At 39.6% G+C, this 24192-nt stretch overlaps 1 protein-coding gene and 1 long non-coding RNA gene across 4 annotated transcripts; one reads left to right on the forward strand and one right to left on the reverse strand.

Annotated features, from left to right (window-relative positions):
* Positions 1–688: 688 nt before the first annotated feature.
* On the reverse strand, positions 689–8141 carry SRSF1 (serine and arginine rich splicing factor 1). 3 transcript variants are annotated; one of them, XR_011922189.1, is made up of 5 exons: positions 7798–8141; positions 6568–6779; positions 6028–6200; positions 5182–5285; positions 689–2349 (listed from the first exon to the last, which is right to left on the reverse strand). XR_011922189.1 is itself a non-coding variant. In XM_072422184.1 (4 exons), exons 1-4 carry the CDS (start codon positions 7989–7991, stop codon positions 5256–5258), a joined length of 609 nt encoding a protein of 202 aa, XP_072278285.1. In that variant the 5' UTR covers positions 7992–8141; the 3' UTR covers positions 4892–5255. The 3 variants fall into 3 exon arrangements, 2 of the variants coding, with proteins under 2 accessions (XP_072278285.1, XP_072278276.1); XM_072422184.1 differs by lacking the exon at positions 689–2349 and having other exon boundaries at positions 4892–5285; XM_072422175.1 differs by lacking the exon at positions 689–2349 and having other exon boundaries at positions 4892–5832.
* Positions 8142–8288: 147 nt separating this feature from the next.
* On the forward strand, positions 8289–9987 carry LOC140338129 (uncharacterized). The gene is made up of 2 exons (XR_011922190.1): positions 8289–9574; positions 9778–9987. It is a non-coding gene; the product is annotated as an uncharacterized lncRNA (long non-coding RNA).
* Positions 9988–24192: the final 14205 nt, after the last annotated feature.

Genomic DNA, 24192 nt, shown 5'->3' on the forward strand with positions numbered 1-24192 from the left:
AACTGAAATAACTGAGCTCAGCTCTTTGAGGACACATGAAAGTAATGCATCAGGTCCTGGTGCTTTATCAACCCTAATTTTATCCAACTGCTTCTCAAGCATATCTATTTTGAGACATTGTGGTTTAAGGCTGCGACATCGCTATTAGTAATTTGGACTTCAACTCTGCCATTTTCCTTTGTGTACACAGAGTTAAAAAAAAAAGTGTTTAGTAAATTTGCCTTTTATTTATCCCCAGTTACCAATCCCAAGACATCCTTTAAGGAGCAACATGCTCAGAAATATTTTTGCTAATGCAGGTTGACAATCCAATATCCAGACATCAATATTCCGGTTCGTTCAGTTTTCCAGCATGAATTTCGAATCACATTTTCAATACAGGGACTGCAGTACACTGTTTGGCCACTAATGTTTTCATGGCGCTGTTCTGCAGAAACAGCTGTTAGGTCTGCTTGCTAAACTAAATACACATTGAGTCGTCCCTGCTGCCTGCTCCCTGGAACAGCGGTGCTGTGAGAGGAAGGCTAGCCTGTGTGTGATGCTAAGTATGAAGAAAAAAAATCCGGAATTTTCGAAAATCCGTCACTTCTTAAAGTTGAGAGGTTGACGGATTTTTGATTGTCAACCTGAACTTTATATTAAAAAAAATGTGCTTTGCAATCTCTCATTTTGAAGTTTTGCACAAAACTTATTTTCTTTTTTTGTTATATTATTTATAATTTTCAAATGATAAAGGTGATCCTTTTTTTTTATATTTTTGCAATGCCCTTTTCTTTTAATCTTTTTTAATTTTAATCCTTATGGCTTAACATACTGTTAGCAACATAGGTTTCAATTAAATGGTCACTGACCCAGAGTCCACAAGAAAATTTAGTTGGACCATAGAAAAAGTTGGACATTTGCAATTTTTGTTTTATTAAAAAAAAAAAAATTATATTCTAATAAATTCCTATATTCTGAATGACAATTTTCACCTTTATATTCCTAAATTCACACACTGTACTAGAGACGTAAAAACAAGGGAGGCGCAACGTGACGTCAGTTGTATGCAGCAACCCTTGCCGAGCTGTACACCTCATTATCGTTTCGACCATTACAACAGTCACCCTGTTCCGCAAATACAGATTCTCATTCGATTGTTTTCTTTTATTTCTCAGATGCTCTTTTAGGTATGACCTTAACCGTGTATTTTCTTTAACTGTTATATTTAATGGCGTCAATAAGTTTGACTTTGATAACTAACATTACTAGTTTGGTCTTCAGATTCAAATGAAATAAACCCATGAGTGAGAAAAGGCAAACTAATATTTTGCAATTCTTTAGTAATACCATAGATAATGCAACTAATAGCAACAATACTCCACTTAATCGTGAGCTGATCAATGAATCAGCCTTTACAGTCCTTGTCAGGCACCAATAGGAAGATCATTTATTTTACAAATGTATGTATCTTTTTAAATTCATATTATGGTCCAGGGGATATAAAATTATTAATTTAGTGGTTGGTGAGGTTTGAAAGGTTGGCACCCGCTGGCATAATAGACCTCAAAATGGCTGAATTCTAATATTTGATTGATCAGTAAGGAAAACCCAACTTTGTGATATTTCAATGCCCCAATATAAATGAAAATGAACTCTTGTGTAATTGCGTTTCCTCTAATAAAGATACATCTGTGGAGGTTTTATGAAATGCCAAAGTGCTAGATAATACAGCACCTGTATGCATTTAAGTGTTTACACCACAGCAACCCATACCTAGAAGTCGTGGTGCCTTACCTTTAGAGAAAATAGGTTTGTTTACTCAAGGTCTTCAAAACTAAAAAGTCACACAGACAAACCATTTACTTTTTATTCATTTATTTAGCAGCAAAATCCTCACAGGCCAATTGAAATCCTAAATAAATTTTAAAACCCATCCCCTTCAAATTTGATATAAATTAACTAATTTCAAATCAACCCCTCCCATTATCCCTTTTAATTACCATCTATTGGTGCTGTATCCTTCCCAGGGGATGGCTCCAGCGTGCCTCTGGTCTCCACTTTGCTTTTTAACAAAAAAAAAAAAAAAAAAACTTGAAACTCCTTCTGGCATCCTAAGCGCTCCACTTGTATACAAAAAAAGAAAAAAAAAAAAAAATCTATAGAATAGCCAATTGGATGATTAGAAAAAAAAACTCCACACGAATGGGGTTTAGATGGGGCAGGAATCCACTCCTATGTTCTTGTTATCTGATTCCGCTCCATGAATCTTGGCAATTCATCCCTATCCTATTCACTCCTTCCTATGATTTGAATCCAATGATCCACAGTTCCAGGATTGGGATCCAGTGAGCCCTCTCCAATCCAAACCTTTATAACCAGCAAAATCAAAAAAAAAAGGCAGAGTTAGATATTATCAAAACAGGTTTCTGGGAACTGATAAGTTATGTGTGCAGACTTAAAACTAAAAAAGCATATGCACATATAACCATTACATTTCCCAAAAAAAAAGTCTAAGTGAACTGTATGTAAATATAAGCTAAAGAAAAGATCTTATTTTATAGCACATGACTCATACAGGCCGGTGTCACAGAAGTGCTTTTCACAATGTAAAAATCTATAACAGCAGCGACTTCCCCAAAACACTAGAGATTCAGAGCCTATGGGGAAAACTATCACAGCACTAAGTGGCATTGGATAAATGGCTGTAAATACTACTGCCAGCATTTCTGACTAAACACTTGCCTGTATGATATGTCTTTCCCCATAGACACCCAACACAAACAGGAGAAGCACATCAGTTTTACATTTCTGAAAATTAAGAACAGAGCACCTGACACCAACCCTAAAGGACAATTTTAAGATGTTTTAAGCAATATTTTTGTTATACCCACATCAGAGAGGCACCAAAACAGCAACAGATTTTTTTATGCTGCTATGGCATTCTAAATGTGTCCTAAAGCAATAAGAAAGTAACTAACTTAAAGGACTGATAAATGTAAAGCTATATTAAGCAAATCCAAATTTTACAGGGGTACTTCCAATAAAATTCTCAAAGCTTAGTATTTCAAGCAGATGACAATGTGCAAGATTTTCGGAAAACATTAAGTTGGTGGTACTTTTACATAAATGTCCTGGCTAATGTATTTGCATAACTAATGCACAAGTGGAAAGTTCCACAGGTTCATCACACACCACCAAAAAAAAAAAAAAAAAGTGGTGACAAGACATTGACATTTTACAAAACATGCTTTAGGGCTTTCACTTTGATACTATTTAGTGGTAATCTAGTATAGTAAATCAAACACAACTGAAACATCTTGTCATACTTTACTACAATGACCTAAAAACATGAGCAGTGAAAGGATCCAGCTGTGTTTTACCACCAAAAAACCCAGAAACCTGCAGATCATTTTTTAAGGACCAAATTGACCCCTGATCAGGCTAAGGTATGCATCTGGTAGAGTAGGAACTGTTTTGAAGAGGGGAAAAATAAAGTGGCTATTGGTGACTTAAGGTGCATCATAAAAGTAACCTAAAAGGCACAAATCTCCCTCTTACACACCAAGTATTTGCAGGAAGCAAAGAAGCAGGTGGCCTTTCAAGATGTCAAACTTTCACTTTAGCACTGTAATTCTGACCAAGGGTAACTCCATCAAATTCAACCCTAACCTCCAGCTGTACAGGCTCATCTCCTGAATTGAAAAAAAGGTTTTCTTGATTGAATTAAACCCTGTGAGCATCTCAAGTTACTAGATATGACTATTTCTGTAAACTTGTATGCCTTTTCACGCTTTTATTTGCTTTTGCCATCTGTATATACTGGTTTGAGTTCTGTAATTGTCTGTTTTTATTGGTTGCTAATAAAATAAAAAAAACCCTGTGAGCATTAGAAACATTACCCAGATACAAGCCACCTCCTTTCCTACCTGACCCTTTCCTAAGTAGCCTCACTGTTCCTGGAAAACTGAAGCAAGAAGCGGTGATGTATTTATGAAGCTACATAACACCTTGCCCCCAGCCATGATTTTCATGAAATAATTGGTAATAGGAGGTTGGCGAGAAGACAGAAAAAGGCAAAAATGTAAATATGAGAATAAATTTCAGCTTTAAGCTAAAGTTAAAATTTAGGTAAGCAGTTTTGCCTTGTATATGCATTTTTCAAGTTTACCTGATTAAAAGTGTAAAGGCACTAAACAATGCTCATTTAAAGAGTTACATAGACGCAGATCATGATGGTGCCTGCATAATTGTGTCAGACATGTGAAACCTAAAGGCTAACTACAGGAAACAGACTTTTGGAAGGCAACCGTTTTAATTTGCTTTAAGTGCTCTTTTACCTCTCACCCCCAAAAAACAAAGTCACTGTGAAAAATACTAACTAGGGGCCAGGGACACTGAACCTAATCCTCCTCTCCCTACCCAGTGAAGAGTAGAGGGCTAGTAACACTTTATCATCAAAGCTTCAGTGCCGTTAGGCAAGTTAGAAGTCAGCGGCTTTAATTTTCTGGAATTCACAAAGTTTTGCATTTATTTTTGATTGAGTTACCCAAATGGACCAATTGCTATACAACAAAAGGGATAGAATTTAGGCATCACCTAAGTTAAAGGCTTAAGGCATTACCTATAAAAAAAACCATGAGCAGTATGCACTTGTTACACAAACTGAATGTCTCTGCTGTTCTAACTTCTGAATGTGAATGTGGTGTATTACAAGAATATGGCATAAAGAATTCACTGCAAGAATACCGAATGGTAAGCTGGATGGACCAAAAGATTTAAAAGGTGTAATGAGTGGAAAAAGGAAGTGCTGCAACCTTTAAGCCTGTAATGAGTAGGTTATGTACAGAGGAGGAAAAAAAAAAAAAAAAAAAAAAAAAAAAACCTCCTGGAACAATAGTCTACAAACATCTGATTTTGAAATCTATTTAATTCTGAAATAAAAAAGAAAAATAGAAAAAAAAAACACAATAGCAATGTTTACCAGTCACAGAGAGGACATGCAGAGTTAGCAGTATTGATATTATACCGTACACAAGTTAAGAGGGCTACAAAACAAAGTATCATGGCAGACTTTATCCTACAAGCACTTTAATAGTTATAAAAGCAAGACCTTGGATTAAAAAAGGGCTGCTATTTAAATACTTTTAGCATAAATTCAATACTGCCAATTTTGTCTCACAATAGCACTTGGAGTCATACCATGGCCTCCATTTTTGATCTGATCCTCCTCAAGCCTCCATCTGACAATCCTAAAATGATTGAAATGTCCTCCATTATCCATTAATCCATCTCTTCAGATATGTCTACAGAAAGACACATGAAAAGCAAGGTAAAACAAGATTTCCCCACAAATGAAAAAAAAAAAGTTAATATTTTAGCACAACCACCCCAAATCCCCACTGCCATCACACATTGCAGACAATACACCAACACTGGTGCTTCTGAAGAGTGGCTGGGCGAATTTTCCCGAAAACTGCTAAATACGTTTTTTGGGGAATGAAGGAATGGAAAAGATACTGGTGTAAGCATTAGCCTTACTATTCTACACAGAAGGCTTAGCACTTCAAAACTTTAATAAAACAGTGAATTAAAAAAGTATTGAATAAAGAAACTGTATACAACATGAGGGGCTACAAAAGATGCATGACTTTCTATTTATGTACGGGAACGAGATCTGCTGTGGCGGGGAGAGTAGCGAGGGGATCCTCGGCTTCTTCTTGGAGAGTAGCTGCGGCTGCGACTGTTGCTTCTACTACGGCTTCTGCTACGACTACGACTGCGAGAGCGCGATCTTCCATAGCTTGGGCTTCTCGGACCATCGACTTTTACACGAATGTAGGCAGTTTCTCCCTATTAAACAGATAGAACCTGGGATTGAACAAGCCAAGCTTAAACAGCTATGCAATTCAGGCAAGATGAAACACTCTGAAGGTGATGGACATCCATTTTATTGAAGCCTACACAATCCTACCTTTAGACCCACAAGTTTATTACCCCATTATTAACCATGCAGAATTTTAAAAGTAAAACAAAACAAGTATTTACCTCGTGTGACCTAAATTTAGTGTTATCCAGTTTCCGCACTGCATAGGTCATATCTTCTTTTCGCACAAACTCCACGACACCAGTACCATCTCGGTAAACATCAGCGTAACATACATCACCTGCTTCACGCATGTGATCCTTCAGATCCTGCCAGCTTCCACTTGGAGGAAGTCCTGAAATGAAAAAAAAAAAAAAAAAATTCTACCAAGGGGGAAAAAAAAACAAAACCAGAATGAAATAAATGAGCAAAAACAAATGAGCTGTAGTACAGTGTGCAAACTGTAGGTTTTCACAATAAATACTGGAAGAAAGCATAAGTGCTATACATTTTGAAAACTAAGGTTTTAGAGTTTAAAAGGGGTTAGATTTGCTTTTTTGGGGAATGGAAAAAAAGGTAATCTTGAGCTTTCTTATTTCCTATTAAATAGCACAACACAAAAACACATCTCTGTCAAAGAAAGTTTTAGTTAGCTTACATTGCAGTCATAACTGCATAGAACCTTCTAGTAACAGACACATGCACAGAAAAATGACACTTACCCGATACTACTACTCTGTACTCAGAGCGCCTGGATGGAGGGCCATACCTTCCCCGAGGAGCTCCGCCACCACCGCCGCCGCCACCACCGCCTCCTCCACCACCACCACCACCCCTTCCACCAGCTCCTCTGCCACTTCTCGGAAACTCTACTCGAAGACGATAACCGTCATAATCGTAGCCATCTCTGCCATACACGGCATCCTCAGCATCCCTGAATAATAAAAACTTGGTTTGCACGGTTCTTTTTGCAATACATTTGTATACACACAATATAAAGCCATTTTGCACAACATTTGCAAAATCATGAGTATACATTTTACGTCAATATAAGGATACATGGTAGTAAACATTTGTTGAGGTCATGAAAATCTCTGGGCTCTAGATAATTATACACCGCTAAGCCGATCAGATTGATCAGTGTGGTACAAGGTACCCGGGCTTACATTACAGCTACACAGCACACCATCTATATGCTGAAAGCCATCATGGAAAGAAACTAAAAATGGGGCTCACCCCACCCCCTCCCTCTGACCCCAAGCAGTCACAGCTATGTGAGGGCATCCAACCTTCCTAGCATGAGATGCGATTTGTACATCACCCCCCATCCATGTCGTAAGGTGGGGGCAGCAGCTGCGATGTTTTCCCACCCCTCCCCCAGCCAAACAAGCAGGGAAGCCATCAGGTGGGGGATGGGGCGCTGCATGTGAAGCCTGGACCTGGGAATTAATCTAAAAACATTCTGTTTATGGAGTGTAGGGTCGAGCAGGAAATTGTTTTGGCATCTACCAATCTGCAAATAGGTACAATTAGGCACATGGGTCGGTGTTCAGGAGGGGGGTGGGGGGGAGACAAAAAAAAAAAAAAAACACAGCAAAGATCCGGTGCTTCGCACTAAAGCGTTATAGGTTGTGTCTAAGGAGAGGGGGAACAGATCTCGATGACACCACCACCACAGAAATCACACAAAGGGCGCCCGATGGAAGCCATGTGGCCCAGTAACGCTCCGCCACCAGGGGGCGCTGTGCACGTGTGGTGCATGTGCTCATGGCTGCAAAGCCGTCACCCCATGGCGGAGGCCCAGTGCAGCATACACGGCAGTCCAGGCACACAAAGGGTCCTAGTTGTACCGGGCTCGGGAAGCCTCCACAGAGCACTCCGTACACGGCCCTCACCCTCCGCCTGCACCACACGCGCGGGCACAAAGTCACCAAAACCCACTCATGAATTACCTTGGGTCCTCGAATTCCACGAAAGCAAAAGGAGGACCTCCACGGCGGTTCTTTAGGTCGATGTCGCGGATTGCGCCGTACTTGTAAAATACGTCCTCTATGTCCTTGGTGCGGATGTCTGGAGGAAGGTTTCCGACATATATTCGGCAATCGTTGTTCCCCGCCGGCCCCCTAATCACGCCACCCCCTGACATATCCAGCTTGAAGGCTTTAAAGGGAACGAGCTCAGAGAGAAAAATCTGGCAGAAGCAATTGCCTCTACCCGCTTATCAGCAGTAGCAAATGAAACAACTCAAAATGGCGCTTCGGGCTTCTGCTCGCTTCCTTTCTTGCACCGCCTCGCGCACTGATACTGCCGAGTAGTGAGATAATGTATCCTTCCGCGTACACGCAACCTGGCCACTCTCTATAGGGCGGAGACTGGGACGACAGCAATAATAACTAGTAAGTGATCTGACCGCCGTGTGGAGACTATTTATGCGGGAAACTTGAGCGGCCACAGCTCACACACGATTGGTTGGAATAACTGTGCTATAGTGACGCCATCAGAGAAGAGCGCTTCTCCTTCTGGGATTGGTTAAGCTATGCTTTGAAATGGTGCCATTGTTTTACCGCTCTCAGTTTAGCTCTTTGTTCTCTAGAATTATTGTGGAATGGAGGAAATAGGTGGTACATGTAGTTCACAGACAATATGTTTCACCTGTTTAGTCCATTATATTTTCTGCACTAAAATATTTTAAGAGCTCTCTTGGGTTAAAGTCCATTTAGTAAAAGTGAGCATGAATTTCTTGTTAGCTACCTGGCTCTGGCTTCAGTACTTTCCAAATCCCTACACAAGTGGAATCAGAAAGGAATGAAAAGTTTATCTCTCCAAAATGTTATATGTAGAAATAGTTAATGGACAAAGAGCCACGTTTAGACCAGAATAATCAACAGTAGATTTTTTTTTCCTCTAAATTCCTCTAAAATTGTAGCCAACACTATATTGTTTTGCTGCAATGAAATCTAGTGTTGGCTATTCTGGTCCGAGTGTGGCATTCTTTTCCTTTCTTGTTTCCATATATCATTATATATGGATAACAAATTTTGCACTCTTTTTTTACCATTAGAGGTCTGGTACTTTCGTTATTACAAAACTGATAGCAACTTTGAAAAAGAAATCAGCAATAGCAGCTTTCTCTTATCTCAGTTCAGGCTTCTTTTCAAAATCAGTTTAAAAAAAACACTTGAGACCCTGTCATTAGGCCCAACTTTTTTTTTTTGTAAAATCTTGGTTAAGTTTCCTCAAACTCATGTACAGCGTAACTAAGGGCCGTGTATTACGGCCAATTTTGTAGCAGCAATATATATAAAGCTAGAGATTTACTATCTATTCATTAGGGATTTGTAGCTAAGCTACTAAAAGTATATTCAATTTGTGGCTAGCTATTGATTTTCAATCCATCAATTATTTGTAACTTGTAATAATACATTTTTTGTAAATGATTTGAAAAGTCTATAGAGTTGAATGAAGAGCAATTGTCCCTGGCAATGTTGTCACTGACTAAAAATGCTCCTCAAACTCTAACACGGAACGATTGAGCTACAAACCACCAAAAGATCTTAAAATACTGTGATATATTCTAATATTACTTTTTCCATCTCACTTTTTTACAGTCTCTCCTAAGCTATGTCCACATCAGATAATAGTTGTCTTAGGCAAGCAACCTGTGTACAGCAGTTCCAGGTTCATCTTAACAACAATTTGGAAAAAGAAAGGTTTGGCATAGCACTTTAGGTAATCTCATGCTTATTTTCAAGTAAGAGGTAATAAAGGTAATAAATGTCTTTCTAATTCTTGTATGTTTCTATCATAAAGTTAGAAAAATAAACTTACATTATTAGCATTATATTTTAAAATTTTAGGTCTTGGAAATGGTTACAAATCATATGACCCAAAAAATGGCTTTTGAGAAAAATGTTACATTTTGTCTTTTCTAGATCCATCAATAGGGGCATCTAAGATGAGCAATGAGCAAATGAAGAATGCAGTAGATGGATTCAGACAACAGGAATAATCATCAAAGGGGGGGTAGTGAGGAGGACAGGAATTTGATGATAGAGGGTGTAAATAAATAACAATGTGGAGATTTGCAAGTGAACACAACAGGAAATGGAACAGACATTGGGGAATAAAGAAGATTCCAGATACCCTTGTTTGTTTGTTTTTTATTTGGTGTACATGCTCTTCATTTTCTTACTTACTCATGGTAGCAGAATCCTACAGCATAACATCCTTTTTAGCAGATATAACAGTGGTCAGTGTTACCTTATTATTTGTGGGGATGGTAAAGCATAGAGTAGGGTGAAAACGTATACTGGAAAGCTATTGAAACAATATCCAGACTGGTGAATCACAAAGATTAATTGTTTCTAAAAAAAACAAATTAACTGCAAGTATCTGCCACAAAATACCTGTGGCAAATCCAAGCCAATAACAAATGTGTATATTTGTTTATGTATGCAAAAATGTTTTCCAATAAGAAAAAAAAATTGATTTCCAAGGATATGGTAAAAGGCAACAGGAGACAATACCTACTGGTTACTAATTCAATAACAATAACTAATTTGATAACTTAGTTTGGGCTCCAACTGCTTCTTGGCTGCCTTACAATCCTAAGGCTTGGTGAAATACAGGGTGGGCATTTCTGTTATCCATTGTAAGTTGGCAGCAATGCACTGTGGGATGGGTTGCTTAGGACATGCAATTCATTTAATTTTAAATCATAAAGCCAAACATTTTTGGTGCCTCTATGGACATACTGTGGTTTCACCATTAGTTGCAAAGGTTTTAGTTTACGAACTCCACCCCTAGATTGTCTTACTTTACATAACTAATTAAATTCGGAGGTAAAACTTGATGAATGTCTACAACAAAGATTGTTTTATAAAGGTAAAAATGCTCCTGCCATTCATTTGGTAAATACCTGCAGTACACAGATAACATATGCATGAACTTTGTCCAGGTTTAGTAAATAGTGATCATTTACATGACAAAGAGAAACGTCTACATTTCTTTACCTGTGTAACAATGTGATTTTAGTAAGCAGAAACTGTAAATTACAATTTCATTCAACAGTGTTGGATAAAAGTAGTTGATATGAAGATATCCTAAATACACTACAGACTCTATTTATAAAACCGGGAATCAGACATTCCCCCAAACCTTTCCTCCTGGGTATTATTCAGGTCCATGTGGTTCAATGGCAGTAATTGATTCCCACTAAGGAATTGGAATTACCTTGTTAATTTAAAGCCCAAATCCACATGTATATATGGATGAATGTTGTTAGTTCCTTCTCCCATGAAATGCATGAATATACTGTGAATAAAGGGTAGTAGTGATGCTCCCTCGGCAAGCTGACCCGGTAATCATAATCATTTCTCAGTATTCTGCATTTAGTGATTCAGGGCATCCTTCAGTACAACATATTGTCAGAAGACATTACTGTGGTAGGGCAGTTCTGAATTGAAGGTGTCTCCAATAACATGGAGTTTATTTTAACGTAATACCAGCCTGCAGCTGGTCTTCAAGTAAACCTGGTATATACATCTGGAATAATTAAAAGAGGATCTGTCGTGCAGAAAGGAAGAAGTGAGAAAGAGATACATTTAAGGAGCATTAACCACATCTAGACAGTGGGGAGAAGTCTCCTTCTGGTAAACTGAAGTTTGGCATGGAGGGAAGAACAGTGTCCCAGGTAAGGTAAAAAGCAGAGACCACCTTAGGAAGAAATAAAGGCTTATTCATTTAACACCACTTGGTCCAAAAGCTCAAGATTTAAATCCCACAGAGGCAGAGGGGATTTGACCAGGGGAGCCACATTGGAGACTGATTTCACAAACGTCTTAATCAGAGAGGGGAGAGTCAGTAGTCTTCACTAGGGCTATGTACACACGTACAATAATTGTCGTTGAAAGGGATATAGAGCAGCACCGTTCTGCTCTATGGAAAGGGGAGGGGGAGGACAACGGAGCAGCACCCCGCTGGGCTCTGTCCCCTTCACTTTCATTACAATCGCTCTTTATCTATTGTCTGTGGATCCTCCAGGACGGTCGTTCGGATGATGAACAATGTACACACACAAGATTCTCGCCCGATATCGACCCTGAGACGATTATCGGATGAGAACTATTGCACATGTGTACCCAGCCTAAAGCTGCATACCCACGTGCAAATATTGTCATTGGAATGGATCTTTCACGATCCTTTCCAAAGACAAATGCACGATGCATGAACAAGTGCTGTACATACAGCACTATTCTGCTCTATGGGGAGAGGAGGGGGAGAACGATGGAGAGGCACCCCGCTGCCCGCTCTCCCTGTTCCCTTGCATTAGGATCGTTCGTCGTCCATCGTCCGTGGATCAGCCAGAATGGTCATTCGGATGGGCGCTGTACACACACCAGATTCTCGTCCGATATCAGCCCTTAGCAGATTATCGGGCGAGAACCATTGGCAGGTGTACATACCGGTAGCTTAAGTGATTGTAAAAGCAAAGATTAGGCTCTTGATCATATTAAGACAAAGGTGCTGGAAAGAAAGGTTCCTGCTGCTGCCTAGAACCTGTGTTTTAACAAACATGCTCTCAAAGCCAGAAAACAAAAAGAAAGGTTATAATTTATTTCCTGGGGAGAGAAGCTTCAGATAGCCTTGCAGAAGAAGCTTTAGGGAGAAAATAATATAGATTAAGGTTTATTAATCCTAGGAAATCACCAGTAAATCCACTGGTTCGGACAGTAAATTCTTGTACCTGGAAAAAAACCCGTCCATATTCTTGGTGAATTTGAAAGCCAAGAAATCTATATTCAGCATCCCCATTTGTGGTTCATGGACACTTCTGGGTGCAGAGATCCCTCATGGTGAAGGGACTCTCGCTCTCTCTGGACTTGGGTCCATGCTGGTCCATGCTGGTTATGTGCAAAGCTAACAGAACTGGAACATGTTGTTCTGTCAAAATGGGTTCCTCTTTGCTACAACAAAACTTCTTGCTTCTCCTTGATATCATAGAATTGAGTGCTGGTGCTGACATTTTCTGGAAATGCCAGCTTCTCCCTGCCTGACTCTTCGCAGTTAAATGATATAACAAAAGGCATTCTCTGGAGCAAACCTCCAGAGAAATTTAAAAAAAAAAAGGGTGGTTCTTTTTGGGCAGAGGTCCGTAACCCCTGGGCTTTGGACCAGTGCTGGGGAGTGGCCAGTAAGTTGGGGACCGCAGAAGGCCGGAGCGCAGGTAGCGGGAGTGCCAGTGGCTCTCCTTACACTGGTCTGCAGCTAGTGACAGTGTGATGACAGGAGGCAGAGCTGCTGACAATGGCAGAGCAGTGTAGTTGTTGTGACTTCCGCTACTCCCCATCCCAGGCCATGGCAAAATGTTATTCAATGTTACCATGCAATGCTCTCAGAAAGGTTGGTGACCACTGTTTTGGGGATCTTCTGTTGTACATTTTTGACATTCAGTATAATCATTTTTCAGTTTATAATTTAAGACAGCAAAGGCACCTGCAGTTTCATGGAGAGAAATACAGGTTGACAATCGAAAATCCGGCTATCAATAATCCGGATCCTTTAGCTTCCCAGCATGAATTTCGGATTGCATTTTCAATACAGGGACTGCAGTACATTGTTTGGCCGCTAATGTTTTTTTGGCGCTGTTTTGCAGAAACAGCTGTTAGGTCCTGCCTGCTAAACTAATACAGGTTGGGACGTCCCTGCTGCCTGCTCCCTGGAACTGTGCTAGATGTCCAGGGGTGCTGCCAGAAGAAGACTGGACTGTTTGTGGAGGTGAGTATAAAAAAAAATCTGTATTTTCAAAAATCCAGCACTCCTCAGGTCCGGAGGTTTACGGATTTTTGATTGTCAACCTGTATTTGATGATGAGGAGAATAGTCACTACAAAGAAAGTAGGTTAAATCATAAATAAGTAGAGCTGAGAAAACAATTCCATTCTTCTAGAACACTAGCAATAAAGTGGGGCATTCTGAAAATTGAAGGGGTTATGTAATACAGGATTTGTCCACCTCCTGCAGGTGACAGTGTATACCGAGTTGAAGAAAAAAAAAGGAAAAAAGGTTTTTAATTATTACATAGGTGTTTATTTGTAAAGCAGTATATCTGACATTCATAAAAACTTTCCCTGGTAGACAATCTTCCAGGTCCATGTTTTTTCAATAGCAGTGATTATCCATCACAAAATGTTTGGTTTATATCAGATTCACTGGGTTTTTTTTGCAAATGGTATGTTTATAAAAAGATAGACATACATTATTGACTATAAATACACAAATATGAAATTTATTAGCAGTTGGTTGTTTCACTTTCTTTGCTAAGAACACCCTGTATACATTTAGTAAATCAAACCCAATGCCACCATGTATCAAGGTTCTTGTACACTAATGAATGAAAGGAATTTGTATGCATGTGAAGTCGATGCTGGTAATTTGAATTCAGCAAAGACAATAGAGTAAAACAATTACATTTTCTTCTAAAAATACTGGGAAGATGAATTTAGACATTTTAGCACATTCATGTTTAAAAACTGTTTTAAAATGCCTGGACAAACATTTTTTGGCATTTATTATAGGTGTTTCCAGACATTTTTAACAGCTGCAAAATGCCCCCAGTACTCAGGACATGCAGTTCTAGGTGACAACACCTCTTCCTCTATAGAGTGACAAAAGTGGCTGCAAGGGTCCACTCTTCTACTCTGGGGAAACTCCATTTATAAGCATGGATAGATATTATAGAACATTTTTTCCCAACAGCGAAAAAGGAGATTGAATAATTGTATCAACAAAAGGGTGAGTGGGTCATGATTTTTATGAGGGTTTAGTCTTTTGAAGTGGTATCAAAGAGTATTTGGAGTCAGACATCCTAGTTTTACTCCAAGAGCAGCTAGGTGCATTGGTAGGCCAGATGAGGAACAAAGAGCAGACAGGTGCATTGATTAAAATGCCTAAATGCTGTCAAGGAACAATATTGCCAAGCTGATTTGGCAGCATACTGAGCCATCTAGTTAAAACTTTTTGGAACAACTCATCACTGTTGTTGAAACAATGTTACAATGTTACACCACTATGGCCTGGGTTATCCATTGTCAGAAAAATAATCATCAAACTAAGTTAATAATAATCATCAAAGGTCAGTGGAAAAAGTCAAAACCACCTTTTTGGGATATGGACAGATGATGACAGAAGATATTTTGATGACTGTCTTCAGAAGGACCAAACAGGGTTCAATGTACAACAGTGGTCGCCAACCAATTTTGGGGGTCTGTGGCTCTGGCCGGTGCGCCTCGAGCGGTTTCAGTAGAAGGACCCTGCTGGAAGGACGCACCGGTCAGAGCCATGGACCATGTCCCCTGTACGGATCGCAGGCTCAGTGAAGTGGGCGGGATGTGTCTCTGGAGGCAGGCTCAGACATGCGATAGGAGAGTGGGCGGGTTCTGGCATCATGACGCCACTATGGGGGAAATTTTCTTTCCCTTTAAGTGACACCTGGCTCCCCGCGTATGTGCCGTCCAGAGTCAGTACATTTAGCGGTCCATCACAGATCTCCGCAGGATCTCTGCTGTCTTCTGTGTCACCCACCTTGCACTCCTCTTCAGCCAGCAGCAGCTCTGCCCAAGAATCCTATTCACTTCATCGTCTGAACCATGTGACTCTCTGTGAGCTGCTCCTTTTCCTCAGAGGACCAGGATATTCTACAGACAAACTCCATCCGCTGGAAGTGTGAACAACACCTGAGCTACCTCAGCTCCAGCAATCCCTCTGGTGGTAGGGTCTCTTACCTGCTAGTCAAATGGTTTTCCCTTCACACATAACTTCCCAAATATATAGGGGGGTATATGGGAACAGGATGTTGCATATACTAGGAGTTTATCCAGGTCCTGTTCCAAGGTCCCAATTTGCAATTCCTGATCTTGATCCTGACACTGTGAAATACGGACCCTGCTCTGTCCTGATTATTCTCAATTGCTGCCTGCACCAACCTTGGCCCGTTTAACTATGCTTCTGCCTTCTGCCCTTGTACTGCACATTGGTCTTACCCAGCCAGCAGTCACCAACTCCTGCGTGTACAGAAGCCATAACCTGGGCACCGCCGCCTAAAGCCCATCACCCCATGCAGGGTGGGCTGGTGAAGCCGAAGGCTGGTGCCTTAGACTCTGCGCATTGTACACGTCGCTACCAAGCAGGCTGGTGATATTGAGGGTCCACCACACGCCTGTGATTACCATGACACTGTGACAGGTGTGTTGATTTAAGGTATTGTAAGAAACCAAAGAGGGAAGCTGCAGAAAGGTGTTTGTTTTTTGAGAAGAATGGAGCTGCTCTTAGGCTCACAATACAATGAATGTTTTGAAAAATTTAGAGTTACACATTCATCGCACTCACCAGATCTTGCTCCACCTGACTTGTTCCTGTTTCCAAACCTTGAAAAGAAATTCAAAGAAGGTTTTCTTTAATATTTCAGAGGTGATACTATGATACTAGCAACAGGGCAACATTTCAGGTAAAACAACTCCTGAAACATGTGGAATGTATGTTTAACGTGAATAGGTGCAATAGCATATCCAATATCCATGGCCTTCTGTCAGGCCTAGAATTGTAATGTCAATGAATGCAAAAATACACACTGGTGCCAGTTTAGTGTTATCAATTACAAAAATGTATTATGATTTTAGACAATGTAAGTACACGGGGTGCTGCTGGTGATTGTAGAAAAGTGCATTTTGTTGTGCTGGAGAGTACTAAGATATATGCAAAAAACGTGTGGAGGTGCATTGTTCTTAAACACACAATTGAACATTGGTATGATGTTATTGCCTGCAATAGTGCAGGTTCCTAAAGGGTTAACTCACAAGCTCATCTGAATACATTGTTATACTATGTGACAAATGAGGTTTAGTAGATTTCCGCAAACATCAATTAACTAAATAAAGCAATGTTGTAAAGAAGAGTGAGCCAAAATTCCTATACAATGATGTAAGAGACGTACAGAAAACTAATATTTCATGCCATTGCTGCTAACAGTGGTTCTACAAGCTATTGAATCAAGGAGTGTACTTTTTACACATGGCTTCTCCATTTTGGCCTAATTTTTAAATAAATAATGGCACAGTGGAATCTGTTGTATGTATTGTATAAAGATCTGATTTATTTGATGGTATTTTTTATATAGCACTCATAAAAACAAACATGACGATTTAAGCTTAGTAATGGTACATAAAAGGTTGAAAAGGTTGTACCATGTTTCTAGGCAACAAAAGAATTACACAACATTCCAGCAGTACTGTAGAGTGCACTTCACAAAAAGAAAAAAAAGAAATGTTCATTTGTTTTTTGCTAATGTATTTTTTCCACATGTAATTTGATGTTCCTAAATAAAAGGCAAATATATGCTTACTAGAGGTGATAAAACCTTGTATTATGCAGGGGATGCAAAGGCGTTGCTTATAGAAGTACTAGCTGATTACCCGGCGTTGCCCGTGTATTTATTTATCGCAATCTTATAATATACAGGAAAAGGAATCAAATAAAGCTATAGTGTTAAATGAAAGAAATGTTTTTTTTACAGGTTTTAACAATTACAATATACAATTCATTTCAAATACAAATAAATTCAACAAACCTAAATTAATGGCACATGTTCCAATGCGGTTTTAAATGTTTTAATAGGAACATTGTGCTCATGAAACATCCTTTGTAACTTGAAGACAATCTTAAATTCTGTTCCTGAGATGTAGGTGCACCTCCGGTCAGTTTCTATTAGTTGAGTTAGTAAGTGGACTTTCTCTTTTTGAGCAAATACCATGAGACTCAGATTTAAACTTCCTGGCTTGACAGTAACTACAAACCCATTCCTTTTTTCCGATGGTAACACTTGCATGCTGCGAGTAGTCTTTATGTGGATCATAGTGGAATCCTTCCAATGCTAAGCTAAAATGTTATGCAGTCCGTGATCATCTGGCTCTTTCTCTCACTTCCTGTACTCGGGTCTCACGCTGTTGTACGGTCTCTGAAGCTCTAGATGTAGTAGCTCTTTCTTTAATTTCCTGCAGTCGGGCCTCATGCTGTTGTACTGTCTCTGAAGCTCTAGATGTAGTAGCTCTTTCCCTCATTTCCTGTAGTTGGGCCTCATGCTGTTGTACTGTCTCTGAAGCTCTAGATGTAGTAGCTCTCTTGCGCAGCGTGGCAAGTCCTCTAATCCTGTCCTCGGATTTTCTTATCTTTGATGTTGTTTAATTTTTTTTGCCTTTGATTGCATTCAGCCAATTGCCTTACGTTTTCTTGAAGGCAATATTACAGGCCAAAAGTTTGTAAAAGAGTCCAAAAAAGTATGTAAGCAAAAGGCACACTGTCACTGAGCAATACATACATACATACATACATACATGCAAATAAACCTCTTACATATATAACAGTGTTGTACAAAGATCAGAATTGCACTCACATGAGTCTGAGGCATATGTCTAGCAAGTTTGGTTTAAATGTCTCTATGCGTTTTGGAGTGATGGTGGAACATAGCAAAGGTTGAAATGTCTCCATGCGTTTCCTAGTGATCACATACACACATCTATATATTTAACACGGTTTTATATATATAGATTATTATTATAAGTATTATATTGTCAGGTTAAACAAATACAAGGCAAGCACAAATCACATCTGGTGCTTGCTTATTTCAGTTTGGAATACAAAACAAAAAAGGATTTAATAAGGCCTAGTACACACATGTAGATCTGTTGCCAATTGTGTGCTTGACTAGCCGATCGAAACAATATTTCAATTCGGTATTCAGAAATTATTTAATCTGAAGCCCCAAAACATGGCATATTTGTCAAGATTTTGTATTTCTAACATTTTACCTAATAGAAATTCTTGATGGGTATATAGAATCCTGTTAGGTAATTAAACATTCGAACATGAGAGGCAAATTCTTCTTTTGACTGATATTTATCAACACCATCTGATGCTTGCAAAAAACATCATGGGCCTGATTTCTTATCCAAGACTGGAGAAGACTATCATGGGAGAACATGTGTGTTGCAGGGAGAAATTTAATGCATTCAGTTTCTAAACAAAAAAGCAAGTAAAAATAAGCAAACTTAATATTTGTTTTACATCCTACATCTTGTTTAATTAGACATAATACATTCTATAACATTAGGCATAACATTAGAGGAGTACATATCAATGCCTGTGGCTACAATCCATGCTCACAATTTTTTCATTGGCAGCTGCCCGGTTGTGCTGTAGAGAGCTTAGTCTACGAGTACAACCATCCACATCTATGATTTACAATACAAAGAATCATCGAAATTTGATTTTATATAGACAAGAAGCTGACATTGCGAGCCCTCTGCTGCCCTCTAGTGTTCAACCAAAAATAGTGAAAACCACAGGACTATTTTTAAAGTAAGAACAAAATGTAAAAAACATATATTACCTGTTTATGATTGAGAAATTGTTGCTCTTTATTATTATTATTATTGTGGGGATAATGTGGTGCAATATAATCAGCACTAACGATATAAACTAACAAAAATACCTGCATAAAGTCTTTTAGAATGTGTATGTTTGCACAGAATCACATATACACATACTCAGCTTCTGTAACTAGTGGTTAGTTATTAAAAATGATAGATAGAGTGATGTGTACTATGTCTGTAATGATATAATCAATCAGAGCCATCATCTCACTTGAGGCACCCATAGATCCTTGCTGCAATGCCCCAGCAAAGTACTGCAAGGGAAATTTTTTTTTCACCCTGGGATTTAGCTTTAGGGTAATGACATGATGAGTTCAAAATAAATAACCTACATACAATAAAAACTTAGGATAATGCCCCTGCACATACTGTGCTTGCCTTTTGATCACCGTTTATGCACAAATCTGATATTTTAGCGAAAAAAGGCACATTTGTGTCTAATACTTTAGCCTGCCTTAGATGTACCTGGATAATTTTAGAAGAATATGACAAAATAGGTTGTGATACATATGATTGTACCCCATAAGTTGCAGTCAACACATATGCCAGCTGTCTAGAAGTAACCTTCTGCACCAACATCACAACATTTTTAGTAAATTACATAATACACCTAACATGAACTAATCAATTTCTGCCTAATATCTCAGAGTACTGCAGATCTACCTTTGTAGTTAATGTAATAAAGCAGGTGAGTATTTTATTGATAGTGCAGGATTTGATCAGTTTTGTTCAAACGTGCTGTTTATGTTTACAATATTTATGTATATATACCAGAATTATTAACAGAAGGCCATTTGTATGTCAGATGGATTTATTAAGGATTGTTGTTAAACCAAAACTCCAGGCAAACAGCTAAAACACAGTCTGTTTCACCTGAAAGGTTTTGTGTTTCATTCAATCCACTTCTTGGCATCACACAACTTTGACAGGAGAGGGGACCTGTTTCTGTTCTGCTGCAGTTTAATAACACTTATAGGTCACATGTCCAGCCTGTAAGTAGACAGTAAAAAAAATGGGGAGATAATTTTTTCTCCCTTCTCATCAGCATGTTTCAAGTACTTCTGAACAATTGATTGGCTTCCATGTGTGTGAAGATTCTCTTGTAATCTTAAGGACTCAAGAAGTGGCTTGGGCAAGCTACAAATTGTCCTCAAATGTCTAGGCTCCAAAGTTTTTTTTTTTTTTTTTTTTGCTTTGTTTGTGATTAACTCACAGTTAGGATTTTATACAGTAGGTAAAATAAAATAAAGGTAAAAATAAATATTATGTTGAGACAAACATCTGTCCTAATTGCATTGATTAAAATAATGTACCTGTTTCAACTTACATACAAATTCATCTTAAGAACAAACATACAGTCCCTATCTTGTATGTAACCCGGGGTCTACCTGTACTACTTTACCTACTAATAGGTTTAACCGATTGGCTCATTTTGCTGCTTCACCTGGGAGCTATGAAATGAGGGCCACCATTTCAGCTGCATGTAGTAGAGAAGCATTATTATTATTATTATTATAAAGCATTTATTTAAGCACAGGAGCTTGAATTTGATTCTAAAGTACAATGGAAGCCAATAAAGACAACTACAAGGAGATGCAGCAGAAGATGAGTGGTGGGAAGGATGGGTAAGTCTGGCTGCAGCATTCATAATAGATTGTAGAGGAGGGAGTTGGGTTAGTGGAATACCAGAAAGAAGGATGTTACAGTAGTCCAGACAGAGATATGATAAGATCGTGTACAAGGATTTTGGTGGTCTCTGAGGACGGGTGGGGTGGATTTTGGATGTTGTGCAGGTGGAAGTGACAGGACCTGCAAATGTACTGAATATGAGGAGCAAACGAGAGGGCAGAATCGAAGGTGACGCCAAGACAACATGCCTGAGGGGAGGGACGAATAACAGTGTTGTTAACAGTTAGAAACATGTCAAGGGGAGATTGGGAGTTCGGTTTTGTCCAGGTTGAGTTTCAGAAATCTGTCAGACATCCATGATGAGATTGCTGACAGGCAGCATGAAACCTTATCCCACACTTAGGGAAACAAGTCGGGGTGGACAGGTAGATTTGAGTGTCATCAGCATAAAGATGGTACTGAAAAACAAAAGAGGCTATGAGACCACAGGGAGAGGAGGTGTACAGAGAAAAGAGAAGTTGTCCAAGGACAGACCCTTGGGGAACACCAACAGGGAGGAGAGTGGGAGAGGAGAAATTACCATGGAAAGAAACTTAAAAGTAGCGGTCAGGCCAGGACAGGTAGGAAGCAAACTAAGAGAGAGTGATACCAATGGAGCACTTGATTTGGATTAGAAGGGAGTAATCAACAGTGTCACTATAGGAAAGATCTAGGAAGAGGAGGGAAAAGTTGCCTTGTGGAGGTCATTAGCTAGACTGAAGAGGGTCAAGGAGAGAATTGGTGTTTAGGAAGTCGGTGAGTCTTTTATAGACAAGGCACTCAAGAAGTTTGGAAACATATGAGACAAGGGCGATATGACAGTAGCTAGAATGTAGGGAGGGGTCTAACAAGGACTTCTTCAGGATAGGGACAACAATGGCAAGTTTGAAAGTGGAGGGGTAGATACCAGTAAAAAGGGTGAGGTTAAATAGTTTGGTTAGGGCGGGGGCCAGGGTTCAGAAATGGGCACGGACAGGTAGTAGATGGAGATGATGAGAGAAAAGAGCAGACTTTGTCCACAGTAACAGGGCTGAGGGAAGTTAGTGATGATTTACAGGTGGAATGGGTGTATATGGTAGGCGTAGCACGGTGAGCAGAGACATCATGTCTGACTTTGTCAAATTTATCTCTAAAGTAGGTGGCTACGTCTTGGGCAGAGAGGTTGGTTGTGGGGGGAGCAGGTGTGGGATTTAGGAGGGAGTCAATTGTTGAGAAGAGGCTGCGTGAGTTGGAAGCTTGAGAGGTACTGACAGCAGAGAAATAATTTTGCTTGGCGATAGTGAGTTCAGTGTTAAAGTGTTCTAGTCTGGCTTTGTAGTCCATGAAGTCAGCGCTGAGGCCAGATTTCCTCCACTTGCATTCAGCTGCACGAACAGACTTTTGCAGATGTTTGGTGTTATTGTTGTGCCAGGGTCGGGGGTTAGCAGGACAGGGGTAGCGGAAAGTGGCAGGGGCAACTTTATCCAGAGCCAAAGAAGGAATGTGGTTGAACTGAGTGGTGGCTTTATCTGGAGATGTTATTTTAGAGAGAGTGGGGGTTAGGGACGTAAGGCAGTTTGAGAATAGGTTGTGGTCAAAGTTACATTTAGATGTGGCAAAGGGGGGTACGAATAAGATAGGTTGAATTGATAGGTGATTATGTTGTGATCAGAAAGGGGAAATGGCTAGTTGTCAAGGTGGGTGAGGCTGCAGAGTTTGGAAAATACAAGGTCTAATGTGTGTCTGGCGATGTGTGTGGGGTCGTTTATGTTCAAAATCCAAAGCAGGAGGTAATGGAGAGCAGTTTGGCTGAGGAAGGATGGTTGATGTCATCCACTGCAACATTAAAGTCACAGAGGATGAGGGTGGGCAGGTCATGGGAAAGGATAATACCATGTCCTAAAATTTGTGGCAACCATATAAAATGAAGGGACATTAGAAAATACTTATTGCATTCTGGTTTATGTAACTGACAGGGCTCAAAATTTTTAGAAGCCTACACAGAATTTCTGCATGTAGAAAACATTAAAGGAAATGATCCAGTCATCGTGCACACTTCATTGCCAAATCCAGGATGGGTGAGAGATAATGGACTTGCCTCTAGGATAACTGTAACCCAAAATCAGATTCTGAAGAAATGCAAGTGGTACCTTGATGAGATAGGGGGCATTTTAGCTGGGTACATCATAAATGCTTCAGAGTAGCTTGCAGGGGTTGTCACTTTTACTACCACCAAGCCAGGGAAAAGAGAAATCCCATTGTGCAGCCATCGTGCATTCAACAGATTTGACTTTGTGAGTCTCTGTCAAGGACCAAAGTAAGGACCTGTTTTCCTGTGGTTGTCCTGTTCACTATGGAAATCATGATTGGCTGTAACAGAAGTGGCTGCTTAATAAGTCTCTTTTGCATGAAAATATTTACAAGGTCTTCTCAGGCAGTAAAAAAGTTACATCTCTCACTGACCTCTCCAGAAGTATAATACATAATTAAATCATCAATGAAGTTACATCATTCGAACCTGCCCAAAAAAGATGGCTGAAGGTCAGGAACATGAAAGAGAACCAGGTGAAGATGGCTGCATCTGCAACAGAGAAGGAACAGGTAAGTGTGAATGAAAATTGGGATCAGGCAGGTATGACAATAATATGACTGATAATTTATGTATAGTAGTATGACTTATAAATTATGCAATAAAGGACCAGCCTGGTTACAGTTTTTTAACAGTAGGGTTTACTTCCGCTTTACCCATATATTAAAGCATGTGGTCTGACATAAAAAGGAATAATACAAGGGGTCTAATGCTACCAGTGATAAACCAGCAAAGTAAAAATCCAATACAATCCCTTTCTATGCATAAATCTATATAGTTTGATATATTTTTGAACCTTTTGGACATCACGGAAGACTAAATTTACGGAATCCATAACGCGCATGTGCGGGGAACCTTGTGTCACTCAAAGGGGAGGAATCTTCCCCCAGAATGATGTCATGATGCCAGAACCCGCCAAAGAACCCACCCACCGTCCTGAGCCTACGATGCATACAGGAGATATAGTCTGCGGCTCTAACTGGTGCGCCCTCCCAAGTTGGGTACTTCTCCAGACCCCACTGGGCGGTGCACCTGCCAAAGACGCGGAGCACCAAAATTTTCTCGCAGGCCACAGGTTGGGGACCGCTGTTTATGAATATACACACACATACACACATTTTTCGGTTA

Source organism: Pyxicephalus adspersus, chromosome 1 (genome assembly GCF_032062135.1).
Source record: "Pyxicephalus adspersus chromosome 1, UCB_Pads_2.0, whole genome shotgun sequence".
Lineage (NCBI taxonomy): Eukaryota > Metazoa > Chordata > Amphibia > Anura > Pyxicephalidae > Pyxicephalus > Pyxicephalus adspersus.

Bases quoted from the DNA above. Each gene is read 5' to 3' on its own strand.
- SRSF1 (XM_072422175.1), bottom strand. From the start codon at position 7,991: ATGTCAGGGGGTGGCGTGATTAGGGGGCCGGCGGGGAACAACGATTGC. The intron at 6,201-6,567 runs GTAAGTGTCATT...TTTTCATTTCAG, and splicing joins GTACAGAGTAGTAGTATCGG to GACTTCCTCCAAGTGGAAGC. The intron at 5,833-6,027 runs GTAAATACTTGT...TCTGTTTAATAG, and splicing joins CTAAATTTAGGTCACACGAG to GGAGAAACTGCCTACATTCG.